Consider the following 14,636-nt stretch of genomic DNA (forward strand, 5'->3'; position numbering starts at 1 on the left):
TTTGATTCCTCTTTAGATGCCTCTTTAGACTGACCATTGCCAGTAGTTGTGATTTTGGTTATCTGTTTTAAATATGAGGTTGTGATAAGACTTTCAACAGTCAGATTTTTTGCACCATCACCTAAAACTACATATTTATAGGGTTGGGTGGTATCTAGATTTTCATCCGGTTTGTGTACCATACCGGGGTATATGGTATTACCGGAAGTGCGCACAAGGCGTTCCATTTTTAATTGCTCAAAACAACTTAGAGACAACTGGGATCTTGATCCAGGAGGGGATTGAATCCTTCAGAAAGATGAGTCCCTAGACAAAAGCTTGACAGGTGAAAACTGGTGGACGTTCATCATTAGGGTGGGTTTTCAGATCAGTACAGATGAGGTGACAGCATTTTGGTATTTGAAAGAGTGTCTTATGGTGATGAAGTACATGAACAGCTGACATGTCAGGTCACCCGTTAGAGGCAGTACACTTCCTGTGGGGGATGGAAGTTTAGGGCTTAGAGTTGATTACCTGCACTCAGGAGGCAGCAGGCAAGGAGAGAGGACTAGGAGAGAAGACGACAAGCCAAGGGTAAGACTTACTGTAAATATACTTTGATTTAGATTTTGGAACAAGTGAAAGAGCAGTGGTGAGAGGGTCCAATACCAATAACCAGTGATGTTTGGGTGTCAAAGTATGTGAAGCATGCACTATTAACCAATGATGATGGTGTGCAATACCTATTTGTACATGGGCTACCTGAGCCTATATGATGCACTGCTGCAATTTCAATCTGCCTATTGACCCTGGATATTTAGGCTATTGGTTGATTAATTGTGGTATGTCATTGATTGGCAAGAAAAAAAGCTAATACAGAAGGACTGGTAAAAAGGAACATTGAATTTTGAACACAGTACACAAGGTATGTGAGGTGTGACTATCTTAAGGCTACTTAATTGCAGTGGTGGAAAAAGTACCCAATTGTCATACTTGAGTAAAAGTAGAGATACCTTTTTAATAGAACATTTTTTGAGTAAAAGTGAAATTCACCCAGTAAAATCATACTTGAGCAAAAGTATTTGGTTTCAAATATACTCAAGTGTCAAAAGTAAATGTAATTGCTAAAATAAACTTAAGTATTGAAAAAGTATAAATCATTTAAAATTCCCTATATTAAACCAGAAGGCACCATTTTCTTTTTTTTCCTTTTTACAGATAGCCAGTGGCACACTCCAACACTTAGACATAATTTACAAACAAAGCATTTGTGTTTAGTGAGTGCCACAGGGGCAATAGGGATGACCAGGGATGTTCTCTTGATAAGTGCATGAATTGGACCATTTTCCTGACATGCTAGTAACAAGTACTTTTGTGTGTCAGGGAAAATGTATGGAGTAAAAAGTACACTCTTTTCTTTAGGAATGTAGTGAAGTAAAAGTTGTCAAATGCAGATTCTGCAAAAAACTGCTTAAGTAGTAATTCAAAGTATTTTTTACTCAAGTACTTTATGGCACGGCTTAATTGTCGCATCCATTACTCTTGGGCGACCGCTTCCGCCTGGGACAAGGCAGTCACGTATTGACAAGAGCAACCAGAATCCCATGCGGTACATTCTCTCTGAGACAGAGGGCAATTTTTTATCAAGGAAAAGGGATGTGTGTACTGAATATGTTTTCCTTCAAATTAGTTTTGGATGTCATGTTATGGACAATTAGTGTATCGTGCTTTATAAAAATGTGGTGATTATTAATAGACTAAAGCCTATTTATTATAAACCCAGATGAAATTGGCTGAGATGTTGAAATATTTGTGTTAGGCCTAAATAAAATTCGCATCGCATTCTAGAATTTTCTAGCCTATCCAAACAAAATACTCTTAAAATTGTGTATAAAGTTTAAGATTAAAATATGTACTCGCGCCTCGTCATATTCTTTGGGTATCTATTTAAAGTTATGCGTCTCTGCCAATTTATCCCCTTATTTGATCTCCGATATCGTCTACCCTCGGCCATATAGTCTATTTAGCAGATTGAGCGAAGATGGAACGACTGTCTGTCTGTTTTGCGAAAGTGGGACTGTTTTGAAATTGAATGTGTTGGCGACGTGCCATACCCAAGAGATTATGGATTGCGCAAATTTAACGGTGTTCGTCCCTTCTCATTCATATGACTATTGTATTGGCCCGCCTAGTATCATCTTTACGGCATGGACAATTATATTTGTTTTTCTAGTAATCCCAAATATTATAATGGAAACAATGTATTGTTCCTGGCCTACACTGATGACCTTGCCAAGCGGATAAGGATCAAGCGCATTATCGCCCAATGTATTTATGCATGCCGTGACAGGAGGACGTCATTCAACATTCACTTGTAATAGATTGACAATTTTGCGGCACTACCCTGTACTTAATTCTTATTGACCTCACCATTATGGGCATTTGAGGAATCAGCTGTATTTCAACCATTGACCCATAATGTCTTTGCATGATTTAAAAAACAAGTTACTCATAACTTGGCCACATTGCTGCAGCTGTCATCCCGGGAAAGAATTATTTTGGTAACACTGTCTAGGAATAAAACCCTCTTCACACATTATGCGCTATGCATATATCCTCGTTTGTTTAGCACTGCCCATATACTGGATACATATCGTCTATAGTCATCAGAGAAGCAGGACAAGTGCACCAGATTGAGCCTGTGACATTACAGGATTACAGGATAACTCCTTTTTAACAGTCTGCAGTCAAATTTGGCATCCGATTAGTAGAGCCTTCACCAGGCCGTTGGAGCACAGGGGGAGAGGGAGCGCAGCAGCAAACTACAGTAGAGCTCTGTGCTGTCACTGTGGCGCTTTTTGTAGTGCACCCTCGTTTTAGGCCTGTGTCACATGCCCTGATTGCAGTGCTGCAGCTCACCTATCTGATTCCTCCCACCTGCCCTGTCTGGATTTGGATACAGCCGTTGTGTGAGGTGTTGTGGGTGCAGGGGGAAGGCACCGTAGCTCTCGTCTAGTCTGACATGTTGATTACATGGTGGTATTTATATCTCGCAGCTCGGAGCATCGTCAAACAAAGCAAGTATTTGTTGTATTATACCTGGGGAAGTTCAGGGTGTCCTGCTAGTATCAGCTCTGCTCGGTTATAAGGGTTGGGGCTCAGATGTTGGTGTGTGTGTAAGAAACGGGTGTAGGAGGTGAAAGTCACATAGGACTACGAGCTGTAGAATCAAATGTATTTAACCTTCATCCGTAATCCCCGTGCAGTGCTGCCAGCCTGCCGTTTTAAAGCAACGGAGGCTGTTTTTCATGAATGCATTACTTATTTAGTGAAACCTAAATTCACCCTACCAAGGTCGACCAACGTGTTTGGCCAGCTTGGTTGATAGGGTTTATAATGTATGCCATTTATCCAAAGAGACTTACATTCATCCTAGCATACATTTTTTTAAAATTATGTTTGGTTGGTCCCAGGACTCTAACCTACTATCCTGGCGTTGCAAGAGCCACGATCTACCAACGAAGCTAACAGAGGGAAAGGAAAGCAAACAGATGACCATTTTGTCGTATGTCTTTGGACATGTGAAAGACCACTTCTGTTTCTCCACCTCTTTCCCCTTTCTCTCTTCATAGCATTGAACATGGCCTCTATCCTTCAGAAGCTCATCACTCCCCTGTTCAGTGGGACACCTGAGCCCGCCAGGAACAAGGTGACAGTGGTGGGGGTCGGCCAGGTCGGCATGGCCTGTGCTGTCAGTATCCTGCTCAGGGTAAGACCAGACCTGCTGTGTTTATACTCCTGTCAGATTACTACCCCCTAGAGCTACAGTATTATGGTGTTTAGTCTACTGCATTGACACTGGATTACTCTTTACTCTGAGACATGGCTGTAGACCCCTTAGATGCCATAGGAGTCTACTGTCATGTCTCAAGGCAAGTTTACTCTCTGCCTACTGATCTTCTCTCGATATTACACGTCCATCCATTCCCTCCTTATTACAGTGTTATTATCATGTTCAGTACTTTGTTGCTAAACTATAAAACAGGCTTTTAGACATGCACATGCAGAATATGTGTAATTGACTACCATTGCTTAGACTGATATTAGCTCAGAAGGGATTATAATTGTGTTTATAATCTGTTATGAAGAGGGTATTATTCCTAGGCAGTTTTACCAACATAATTATTTCTCGGGATGACAGCTGCAGCAATGTGGCCAATGAGTTTTAGGAGTATCTTATTTTTGAAGTCATGCAAAGACATTATGGGTCAATGGTTGAAACATGGTTTTATTCTCCAAATGCCCATCATGTTGAAGTGAAGGTGGAAAGAATAACTGCAGTCATTGTACATTCATCACATCTTACCCCCCCCTCTCTTTCTCTCTCTCTCCAGGAGCTGGCTGATGAGCTGGCCTTGGTGGATGTGATGGAGGACAAGTTGAAGGGAGAGATGATGGATCTGCAGCATGGCAGCCTCTTCCTCAAAACGCCCAAGATAGTCGCCAGCAAAGGTGAGTGTGTAGCAATTGGGCACCAGGAAACCATAAAACCAAGATGGACACAATCTGCATGTCAAATGTATGTGTGTTAAATTAAGTACTCTCACTGAGAGGGGAAGTGTATGAAGGGGGGATGGGAAAAGGTTGAAAGGGAAATGTATGAATGCATTATTCTATTAATGATGTGACAAATTATTGAAAGAAATACTAGACACAAATGATATACAGTACTCTCATTGATTTGATATTCTCCCACGGTCAGACTACTCTGTGACGGCGAACTCTCGTATCGTCGTGGTAACTGCGGGCGTTCGTCAGCAGGAGGGAGAGAGCAGGTTGAACCTGGTTCAGAGGAACGTCAACATCTTCAAACACATCATCCCTCAGATCATAAAACACTCCCCCAAGTGCATCATCATCGTGGTCTCCAACCCAGGTACACTCACATATGCATACTGTATATACCAGTGGAGGCTGGTAGGAGGAGCTATAGGAGGATGGGCTCATTGTAATGGCTGGAATGGAATTAATGGAACGGTATAAAACATATGGAAAGCATGTTTGGCTCCATTCCAGCCATTACAATGAGCCCGTCCTCCTATAACTCCTCCCACCAGCCTCCACTGGTACATACACACCTAAATATACACACACCAAGTACACTCTCACACACAGACACCATAGACTCAGAGCCATTTATTTAGATATGTAAATATATGGCTCTGCAGACACTCACACCTACATATACTGTAGTACCTACACACACTTACTGCAAACGCTTACACATCCCAGCTACACACACGTAGATACACACTAACACAGATACAAACTCACACACCAGATACAGTAGTGTTCATCCAACGACTTGTTATGGAAGTCTAACCCCAGAAATCTCTCCCTGGCTGTAGTTGATGTGCTGACCTACGTGACCTGGAAGTTGAGCGGCCTGCCCAAGCACCGTGTCATTGGCAGCGGTACCAACCTGGACTCTGCCCGTTTCCGTTACCTGATGGCTGAAAAACTGGGCATCCATGCTACCAGCTTCAACGGATGGATCCTGGGAGAACACGGAGACACCAGTGGTGAGTGCGTGCGTGCATACGTACAGTACCAGTCAAAAGCTTTGACGGGTACTTCTACATTGTAGAATAGTAGTGAAGACATCAAAACTATGACATAACACATGAAATCATGTGAAGATCAAAAATCTGTTAAACAAATCTAAATATATTTTAGAGAGGCCTCCTGGGTGGCGCAGTGGTCTAGGGCTGTGCTACCAGAGATTCTGGGTTCGTGCCCAGGCTCTGTCGCAGCCGGCGGTGACCGGGAGGTCCATGGGGCGACGCACAATTGGCCTAGCGTCGTCCGGGTTCGGGAGGGTTTGGCTGGCAGGGATATCCTTGTCTCATCGCGCACCAGCGACCACTGTGGCAGGCCGGGCGCAGTGCGCGCTAACGAGGTCGCCAGGTGCACTGTGTTTCCTCCAACACATTGGTGCGACTGGCTTCCGGGTTGGATGTGCGCTGTGTTAAGAAGCAGTGCGGCTTGGTTGGGTTGTGTTTTGGAGGACGCATGGCTTTCGACCTTCGTCTCTCCCGAGCCAGTTCGGGAGTTGTAGCGATGAGACAAGATACTAACAATTGGATACCACAAAATTGGGGAGAAATGGGGGTAAAATTTAAAATATATATATTTTGATTCTTCAAAGTAGCCACCCTTTGCACACTCTTGGCATTCTCTCAACCAGCTTCACCTGAAATGCTTTTCCAACAGTTGAAGGAGTTCCCACATATGCTGAGCACTTGTTGGGTGCTTTTCCTTCACTCTGCAGTCCAACTCATCCCAAAACATCTCAATTGGGTTGAGGTCTGGTGATTGTGGAGGCCAGGTCATCTGATGCAGCACTCCATCCCTCTCCTTCTTGGTCAAATAGCCCTTACACAGCCTGGAGGTGTGTTGGGTCATGGTCCTGTTAAAAAACAAATGACAGTCCCACTAAGTGCAAACCAGATGGAATTGCGTGTCACTGCAGAATGCTGTGGTAGCCATGCTGGTTAAGTGTGCCTTGAATTCTAAATAAATCACTGACAGTGTCACCAGCAAAGCACCATCACACCACCACCTCAATGCTTCATGGTGGGAACCACACATGCGGAGATCATCTGTTTACCTACTCTGCATCTCACAAAGACACGGATGTTTGGAACGAAAATCTCAAATTTGGACTCATCAGACCAAAGGACAGCTGTCTACCGGTCCAATGACCGTTGCTCCTGTTTCTTGGCCCAAGCAAGTTGCTTCTTATTATTGGTGTCCTTTAGTAGTGGTTTCTTTGCAGCAATTCGACGAAAGGCCTGATTCACACAGTCTCCTCGGAACAGTTTATATTGAGATGTCTGTTACTTGAAGTCTGTGAAGCATTTATTTGGGCTGCAATTTCTGAGGCTGGTAACTCTAATAAACTTATCCTCTGCAGCAGAAGTAACTCTGGGTCTTTTCTTTTCCTGTGGCGGTCCTCATGAGAGCCAGTTTCATCATAGCGCTTGATGGTTTTTGCGACTGCACTTGAAGAAACTTGCCATTTTCCGGATTGACTGACCTTCATGTTTAAAGTAATGATGGACTGTCGTTTATCTTTGCTTATTTGAGCTGTTCTTGCCATTTTACCAAATATGGCTATCTTCTGTATACCACCCGACCTTGTCACAACACAACTGATTGGCTTAAACGCATTAAGGGAAGAAATTCCACAAATTAACTTAACAAGACACATCTGTTAATTGAAATGCGTTCCAGGTGACTACCTCATGAAGCTGGTTGAGAGAATGCCAAGAGTGTGCTAAGCTGTCATCAAGGCAAAGGGGGGCTACTTTGAAGAATTTCAAATATAATTTTTTATTTATTTTATTTGTCCTAATTATTAACCATAAACACAAACATACATACAGTACCAGTCAAAGGTTTGGACACCTACTCTTTCCAAGGTTTTTCTTTATTTTTTACTATTTTCTACATTGTAGAATAATAGTGAAGGCATCAAAAGTATCAAATAACACATATGGAATCATGTAGTAACCAAAAAAGTGTTAACGAATACACACCCAGGAAGTCTGAAAACGTATGTATTCCATTCAAATGTGCTACTGAATTCTTAGACTATAAGTAGCAGCGACCCCATTCTTGAGGGTTACTGTGATAAAGGTGAGGGACAGAGATCTGTTATCTGGGCTGTCTGGGTCCTACAGGTCCAATGCAGCTATTTTATTTAATCTCAATATCAAATCATTTCTGGGTATCAATTAAGTACCTTTTCTGTAATTGTTTTTAATTCAAATGGTCCAAAATAGCTTCTTAGCAATAATTTTCTAGGACTGTCTGTGAGTGGGAGGGGAAAACTAGCTGTTATGGGCAGAGGTTTCTTACTGGTCTATTAACTAATTTACCGCCTGGTGATGTCACTAGGCAGGCCAAAACTCACTCCCACCAAAACAGGCTGAAATTTCAGGCGGTCTTTCCAAACATCTCTTAACACTAAAAGGGCATTATCATCATTCTCACAATTTCACAGTATTATTCCAACCTCAGTGTGGAAATATACATAAAACACAGGATCATGTTTTTTGGACTGCACTGGGCCTTTAAGGAGATAACGGGTAATAAGGTTAAGTGGGTGTGTGTTCCAGTCCCTGTGTGGAGCGGCACTAACGTAGCAGGTGTCAACCTGCAGACACTGAACCCTGACATCGGTACTGATGCTGACCAGGAGAACTGGAAGGAGACTCACAAACAGGTGGTTGACAGGTAATGTACACAGCACTGTACCAACACAAACTATTACCTCTATTACTTTTGTTGTAAACACTTTCCCCCACCTAAGAGTATAATCTAGAACCTAAAAGGGTTCTTCGGCTGTCCCCATAGGACAAATCAAATGTATTTATAAAGCCCTTTTTTACATCAGCAGATGTCACAAAGTGCTATACAGAAACCCAGCCTAAAACCCCAGAGAGCAAGCAATGCACAGTGGCTAGGACAAACTCCCTAGAAGAATCATAGAGAGGATCCAGGATCTGAAGGGTGGCCAGTCCTATTCTGGCTGTGCCGGGTGGAGATGATGATAAGAGTATATGGCCATTAAGGCCAGATTGTTCTTCAAGATGTTCATAGATGACCAGCAGGGTCAAATAATAATCACAGTGGTTGTAGAAGGTGCAACAGGTCAGTACCTCAAGAGTAAATGTCAGTTGGATTTTCATAGCCAAGCATTCAGAGGTTTGAGACAGCAGGTGCGGTAGAGGGAGAGTCGAAAACAGCAGGTCTGGGACAAGGTAGCATGCCCGGTAAACAGGTCAGGGTTCCATAGCCGCAGACAGAATAATTGAAACTGGAGCAGCAGCACGACCAGGTGGACTGGGGACAGCCAGGAGTCATCAGGACATGGTTTCCCAAGCTCAGTCCTCCTGGGGACCACAAGGGGGGGTACACATTTTGGTTTTTTCCCCAGCACTACACAGCTGATTCAAATAATCAAAGCTTGATGATGAGTTCATCATTTGAATCAGCTGTGTAGTGGTAGGGCAAAAACCAGAACATGCCCTCCTTGGAATCCGCAGAACCGAGTTTGGGGAACGCTGCCATAGGAGAACCCTTTGAAGAACCCTTGTTTGTTCCAGGTAAAACCCTTTTGGCACCAAGTATAACCGTTTTGGGTTCCATGTATAACCCTTTCCACAGAGGGTTCTACATGGAATTTTACCTGGAACCAAAAACAATTATCCTGTGCGGACAGCTGAAGAACCCTTTTGGAACCCTTTTTTATAAGAGTGTATTTGAGTCATTCTCATACCTGTTTGGCTCTCTCTCACTGTAATGGAGTCCTGGATATATTGAGCCCAAGGGCACAACTGCAGTCTGATCACTTCCACAAGATTTTCCCCTGTCAGCCCTGGGATTCGAGCTGGCAACCGTCTGGTTACTGGCACGCTTCTCAAACCTCAAGGCTACTAAAATTAAAATAAATGTAATTGTGTGTTCCAGTGCCTATGAGGTGATCAAGTTGAAGGGCTATACTAACTGGGCCATTGGCCTGAGTGTAGCTGACCTCACTGAGAGCCTCATCAGGAACATGAACAGGATCCACCCTGTCTCCACAATGGTGAAGGTGAGAGACACACTCCATACACGTACTGTATGCACACACGCACACTTGGCCTTGTGCCTTCTCACACCACTGGAGGTGTGCGGTTATTCCCTGACAACTCACAGTCTGTTGTATGTAAATGCTTACACGACAGATATGTAACAGATAAACAAACAGGCATATAGACATGTACACACCTATGCACAAAACTCAAGGAGATGATGCCGTTGCTCGACAGGGCATGTACGGGATCGATGACGAGGTGTACTTGAGCCTGCCGTGCGTGCTGAATGCTGGGGGCGTGGCCAGCGTGGTCAACATGACCCTGACGGACGACGAGATCGGCCAGATAAAACAGAGCGCTGACACACTGTGGGACATCCAGAAGGACCTGACTGACGTGTAGCAACGCTAACAGAACACCAAGGGGCGCCACATTCCACTCAACCCCTCGGGTGTGTCCCAATAATATCTCCTCTCTCCTTTTAGTGTGCATTCGTTCACTACTTCCCACAAATCTAAAATCAAGTGCACACTTTGGGAGAAAGGAGAGATAATTGGGACATAGCCCCAACTCTCCTTATCACCTATTACTCAACATATGCCACTTAGCAGACGGACGCTTTTATGTAAAGCGACTTACAGTACAGTGATTGCATATAGTTCCAATATGTGTTTTTGATCCATGTGGGAATTAAACCCACAGCTTTTGCATTGCTAGCCTCGCTCTTAAAGAGCAACTGCCCCTAAAAAATAACTTCTCCTTTATGAAACCGCCTATGTGGCAAATTTACTACAAAGTGTAAATGGGATCATTTTGGTCATAAAGTCATTCTCATCCAAAATGTTGTGACTTGTGGTTGTGACTGCATCACAACGTAAATTAAGGTTGGGTTTGGTTCATTCCTGCCCACAGCTGGCAGCACACAATTAATCATCAATTCAGGAGGTTAAGATGCAAATGATCCAATCTTAATGCCTATGGTAAATTTGGGTTTACTTTGGATATCCATATTGGGCTAGTTAGGGACCATTAGTAAATTACACAATGCACATGGGCCAATATGTTAAAATTCTAATAGCTAAAAATGTCAATGACTTAAAAATCTCTAATTTATAATTTAAATAAATGTATAGACATGTATTGAAAGCATTTGATGAGAGCTAAAAGGTGTTCAACGTGAAAATATGGTATTTTACATTGTCATTTGTTTGACAGTCCATAACTAGCCCCGGAGATAGGCTATCCAAAGAGAAACCAACTTTGCCATAGTCGCACACCAGCTGGCTGAAGCTAATTGGCTAAATCATTTGACTAACTCTTCCCACCTGCAAACACACACAAGACACCCACATCATACCAGACCCCGAAACCAACTCCAGTTTGAATTCAGTCATGGCCGCTAACATTTCTAATGAACCAAATCTAAAACGAGAGATAATCAGGAAGTGCAGTTGCCCTTTAACAACTGAGCCACACAGTTAAAAAATGACACAGGTTCCAAAAATACACTTTCACGGTGTCACTGCTGGTATCTTATACACTTGTAATCTTCATAGCTTTCCTGGCATCTGGGTGTTTGGTCTCATGGTCAAGAGCATTAGGTGTTAGGCTTACTTTGCACATGGCTGCTTAACTGGGAAAAGGTGCAGATTGAAGTGTCTTTGTTTCCCTGAAAAAGTGCTATACAAATACCTAGAAAAGTGCTAGGCTATATAAAAACCATGTCATTCAGATGTGGGATCATCAAATGCTTCAGTCATTTTTCCCTTTTTAAAGTGAAGGATTATTTAAGGGTTGTTAATCATGTTGGATGTGTAAAATAAAAGTTTTTATTGTTGTTGGAATGAACAAAGTCCGCAATCTTTGTTTTCAGAATGATTGAAACCATTATTAATCAACAATTTATTTGGTTCAGATTTAAAGCATCATTTCTGTATTTTCATTAAAAATTCATACATGCATGTACAAACACAATATACTATGTACAGCATCAGTTTTTTTCATTTATGCTCAGGTGTCAAACATTGCCGTATGTACTGGAGTGTCACAGTACTTGTCCTAACAACACACCATAGCATGTGCCCTCAGTCTGGCCAGTAGAAACGTGTCTGTCATGTCATCCCACATCAGTGTGATGTGGCAACCTCACCGTGAGGAGAATGTAAACATCGTGTGACCAAGGTGAAGTGGGTCCGAATGGTGTTCAGAGTGATGTTACTGCTGTTAATTATGGTGGCGTGACAGTCCCGTGTCACTAGAGTTACTGTAAGTAGTCTGAGGACAGGCGTAGACATGTTTTTTTCCGTCTTCTAATCACCTGTAAGTGTTGACTTGAGGGGAAGCCCCTTTAAAAACGAGTCCAGCGGAAGACTGTGTCAATACAATTGGACTATCAAATATTTCTATATTACATGCTTTCTCTTAATAAATGACATTTGCTGCAAGTTATGGAATATACTTTTATTCAATGAGCTCAAAAATAACAATTGGTATTAGACGCATCAACAGAACATATAAAGATGCTCACATTAACAAATCATCGTTCAACATAGTTGGTTTTCCACATTGGTTGGTCTTGAAAATATAGATCTGAGTTTTCCCTGACCGGAAAGAAAACAAATGTATGACAGAAGTTTTAGGAGAGCTGATGCAACCGGAGACCAATCTGTGTTTTCACTACGGGTCCCTGAAGAGACACACACGACTCATATCGAGCCATATAATGTATAGAGACACATACATTACACACATATTCAGCTGATTTGAAATGATGGGACAAACGTGCTATGGAGGACGCTACAACGGGGAGAGAATCATGCTCATTGCTCACCTAATTGTAAAGCGTCCCTTTTTCTGCCCTCTGATATGAAACGATGGTGTCCTCGCTCTAACAAATTGGGACCCATACATGGACTGTCCTTTTAAAATATTTTTGCTAAACCTTTCATACAACTGGTGGACCACTCTTTACACATATTTATCAAAATCCCTTTAATTCCTATAACTTTGGCAACAATAATGTAATTAGCCTTGCACAAGCGAGCCGTTCAGCGCGAGGCAGATTGACCCTGAAGAGGACGCTAATCTATCGCAGGGCCTAACCAGCAATCTTTCTCGTTAATGCCAAGCAGAGAGGCATTGGGTCCCACTTTTACAGTCTTTGGTATGACTTGGCAAAGGGATCGAACTCCCAATCTCAGGGCGGACACTCTTAACCACAAGGCCACTACACATTAATTAAACATTCACATATGGAACAAATGCACACAGTTGTATTGCCTAACGATAAGGACAACCGTAGACGTTACACAATCACTTTATGCATAAAAAGAGAAAGCTCTTTCTTACGCGCGCCTTTAAAGTACAGTATCGCCCAAGGAGTCCAGTTTATCCGCTGAAACTAAGTACAGACAATACATGTTATTGTAACTTCTATTCAATGCACTTTTAATAAACCAAAATTCTAGTTTTGAGCGGTCTGTAGAATGCGCGTAAAATGTGGTTGCCTGTGGCGCGCTCCAAGGATGAGACATTAATGTAACCAAGAGTAGCGTGAGCAAAAGAGTCGTTGAGGTCTGAACTAACAATAGAATGTCTTTATATCATTATGTATTGTGAGGAAAATATTTATGCTACTGTAAAAGCACCCTAGCAAACCAATATACATGCGTAAAAGGGTACATGTTCCTACAAAATGAGAATTAGAATAATCATGCCATTTGTTATACTTTCAACCACCGGTTATTAATGAAAATAACATTCAATAATGCATTAAGCCTAGAAGAGTTCTCTGATACAGTATATCAAAGCACTTCATTATCCCTATATTTAGGCTAATTATTTACTTACTTTAATTTCTATATGATGTCTTTCTTCAGTTGCTCTCTACTAAATATGGTATTTGCATCTACAGTCGTGGCCAAAAGTTTTGAAAATGACACAAATATTAATTTTCACAAAGTCTGCTGCCTCAGTTTGTATGATGGCAATTTTGCATATAGTCCAGAATGTTATGAAGAGTGATCAAATGAATTGCAATTAATTGCAAAGTCCCTCTTTGCCATGCAAATGAACTGAATCCCAACAAAACATTTCCACTGCATTTTAGCCCTGCCACAAAAGGACCAGCTGACATCATGTCAGTGATTCTCTCATTAACACAGGTGTGAGTGTTGACGAGGACAAGGCTGAAGATCACTCTGTCATGCTGATTGAGTTCGAATAACAGACTGGAAGCTTCAAAAGGAGGGTGGTGCTTGGAATCATTGTTCTTCCTTTGTCAACCATTGTTAGCTGCAAGGAAACACGTGCCGTCATCATTGCTTTGCTCAAAAAGGGCTTCACAGGCAAGGATATTGCTCCTAAATCAACCATTTATCAGATCATCAAGAACTTCAAGGAGAGCGGTTCAATTGTTGTGAAGAAGGCTTCAGGGCACCCAAGAAAGTCCAGCAAGCGCCAGGACCGTCTCCTAAAGTTGATTCAGCTGCGGGATCGGGGCACCACCAGTACAGAGCTTGCTCAGGAATGGCAGCAGGCAGGTGTGAGTGCATCTGCATGCACAGTGAGGCGAAGACTTTTGGGGGATGGCCTGGTGTCAAGAAGGGCAGCAAAGAAGCCACTTCTCCCCTTTCCAATTGTTTGGGGCATCTGGAAAAAGCTTGTCCGGAGAAGACAAGGTGAGTGCTACCATCAGTCCTGTGTCATGCCAACAGTAAAGCATCCTGAGACCATTCATGTGTGGAGTTGCTTCTCAGCCAAGGGAGTGGGCTCACTCACAATTTTGCCTAAGAACACAGCCATGAATAAAGAATGGTACCAACGCATCCTCCGAGAGCAACTTCTCCCAACCATCCAGGAGCAGTTTGGTGACGAACAATGCCTTTTCTAGCATGATGGAGCACCTTGTCATAAGGCAAAAGTGATAAGTGGCTTGGGGAACAAAACATCGATATTTTGGGTCCGTGGCCAGGAAACTCCCCAGACCTTAATCCCATTGAGAACTTGTGGTCA

The 14,636-nt window shown here is 42.6% G+C and overlaps 1 protein-coding gene across 2 annotated transcripts; it reads left to right on the top strand.

The window, feature by feature from the left end:
- Positions 1–100: 100 nt before the first annotated feature.
- ldhbb (lactate dehydrogenase Bb) lies at positions 101–11,467 on the top strand. 2 transcript variants are annotated; one of them, XM_024424179.2, is made up of 8 exons: positions 101–573; positions 3,612–3,748; positions 4,374–4,491; positions 4,742–4,915; positions 5,388–5,561; positions 8,163–8,280; positions 9,517–9,640; positions 9,858–11,467. In XM_024424179.2, exons 2-8 carry the CDS (start codon positions 3,620–3,622, stop codon positions 10,023–10,025), a joined length of 1,005 nt encoding a protein of 334 aa, XP_024279947.1. In that variant the 5' UTR covers positions 101–573; positions 3,612–3,619; the 3' UTR covers positions 10,026–11,467. The 2 variants fall into 2 exon arrangements, with proteins under 2 accessions (XP_024279947.1, XP_024279946.1); XM_024424178.2 differs by lacking the exon at positions 101–573 and adding an exon at positions 1,932–3,056.
- The last annotated feature ends 3,169 nt before the right edge of the window (positions 11,468–14,636 follow it).

This window comes from Oncorhynchus tshawytscha, linkage group LG06 (genome assembly GCF_018296145.1).
Source record: "Oncorhynchus tshawytscha isolate Ot180627B linkage group LG06, Otsh_v2.0, whole genome shotgun sequence".
In the NCBI taxonomy this organism is placed as follows: domain Eukaryota; kingdom Metazoa; phylum Chordata; class Actinopteri; order Salmoniformes; family Salmonidae; genus Oncorhynchus; species Oncorhynchus tshawytscha.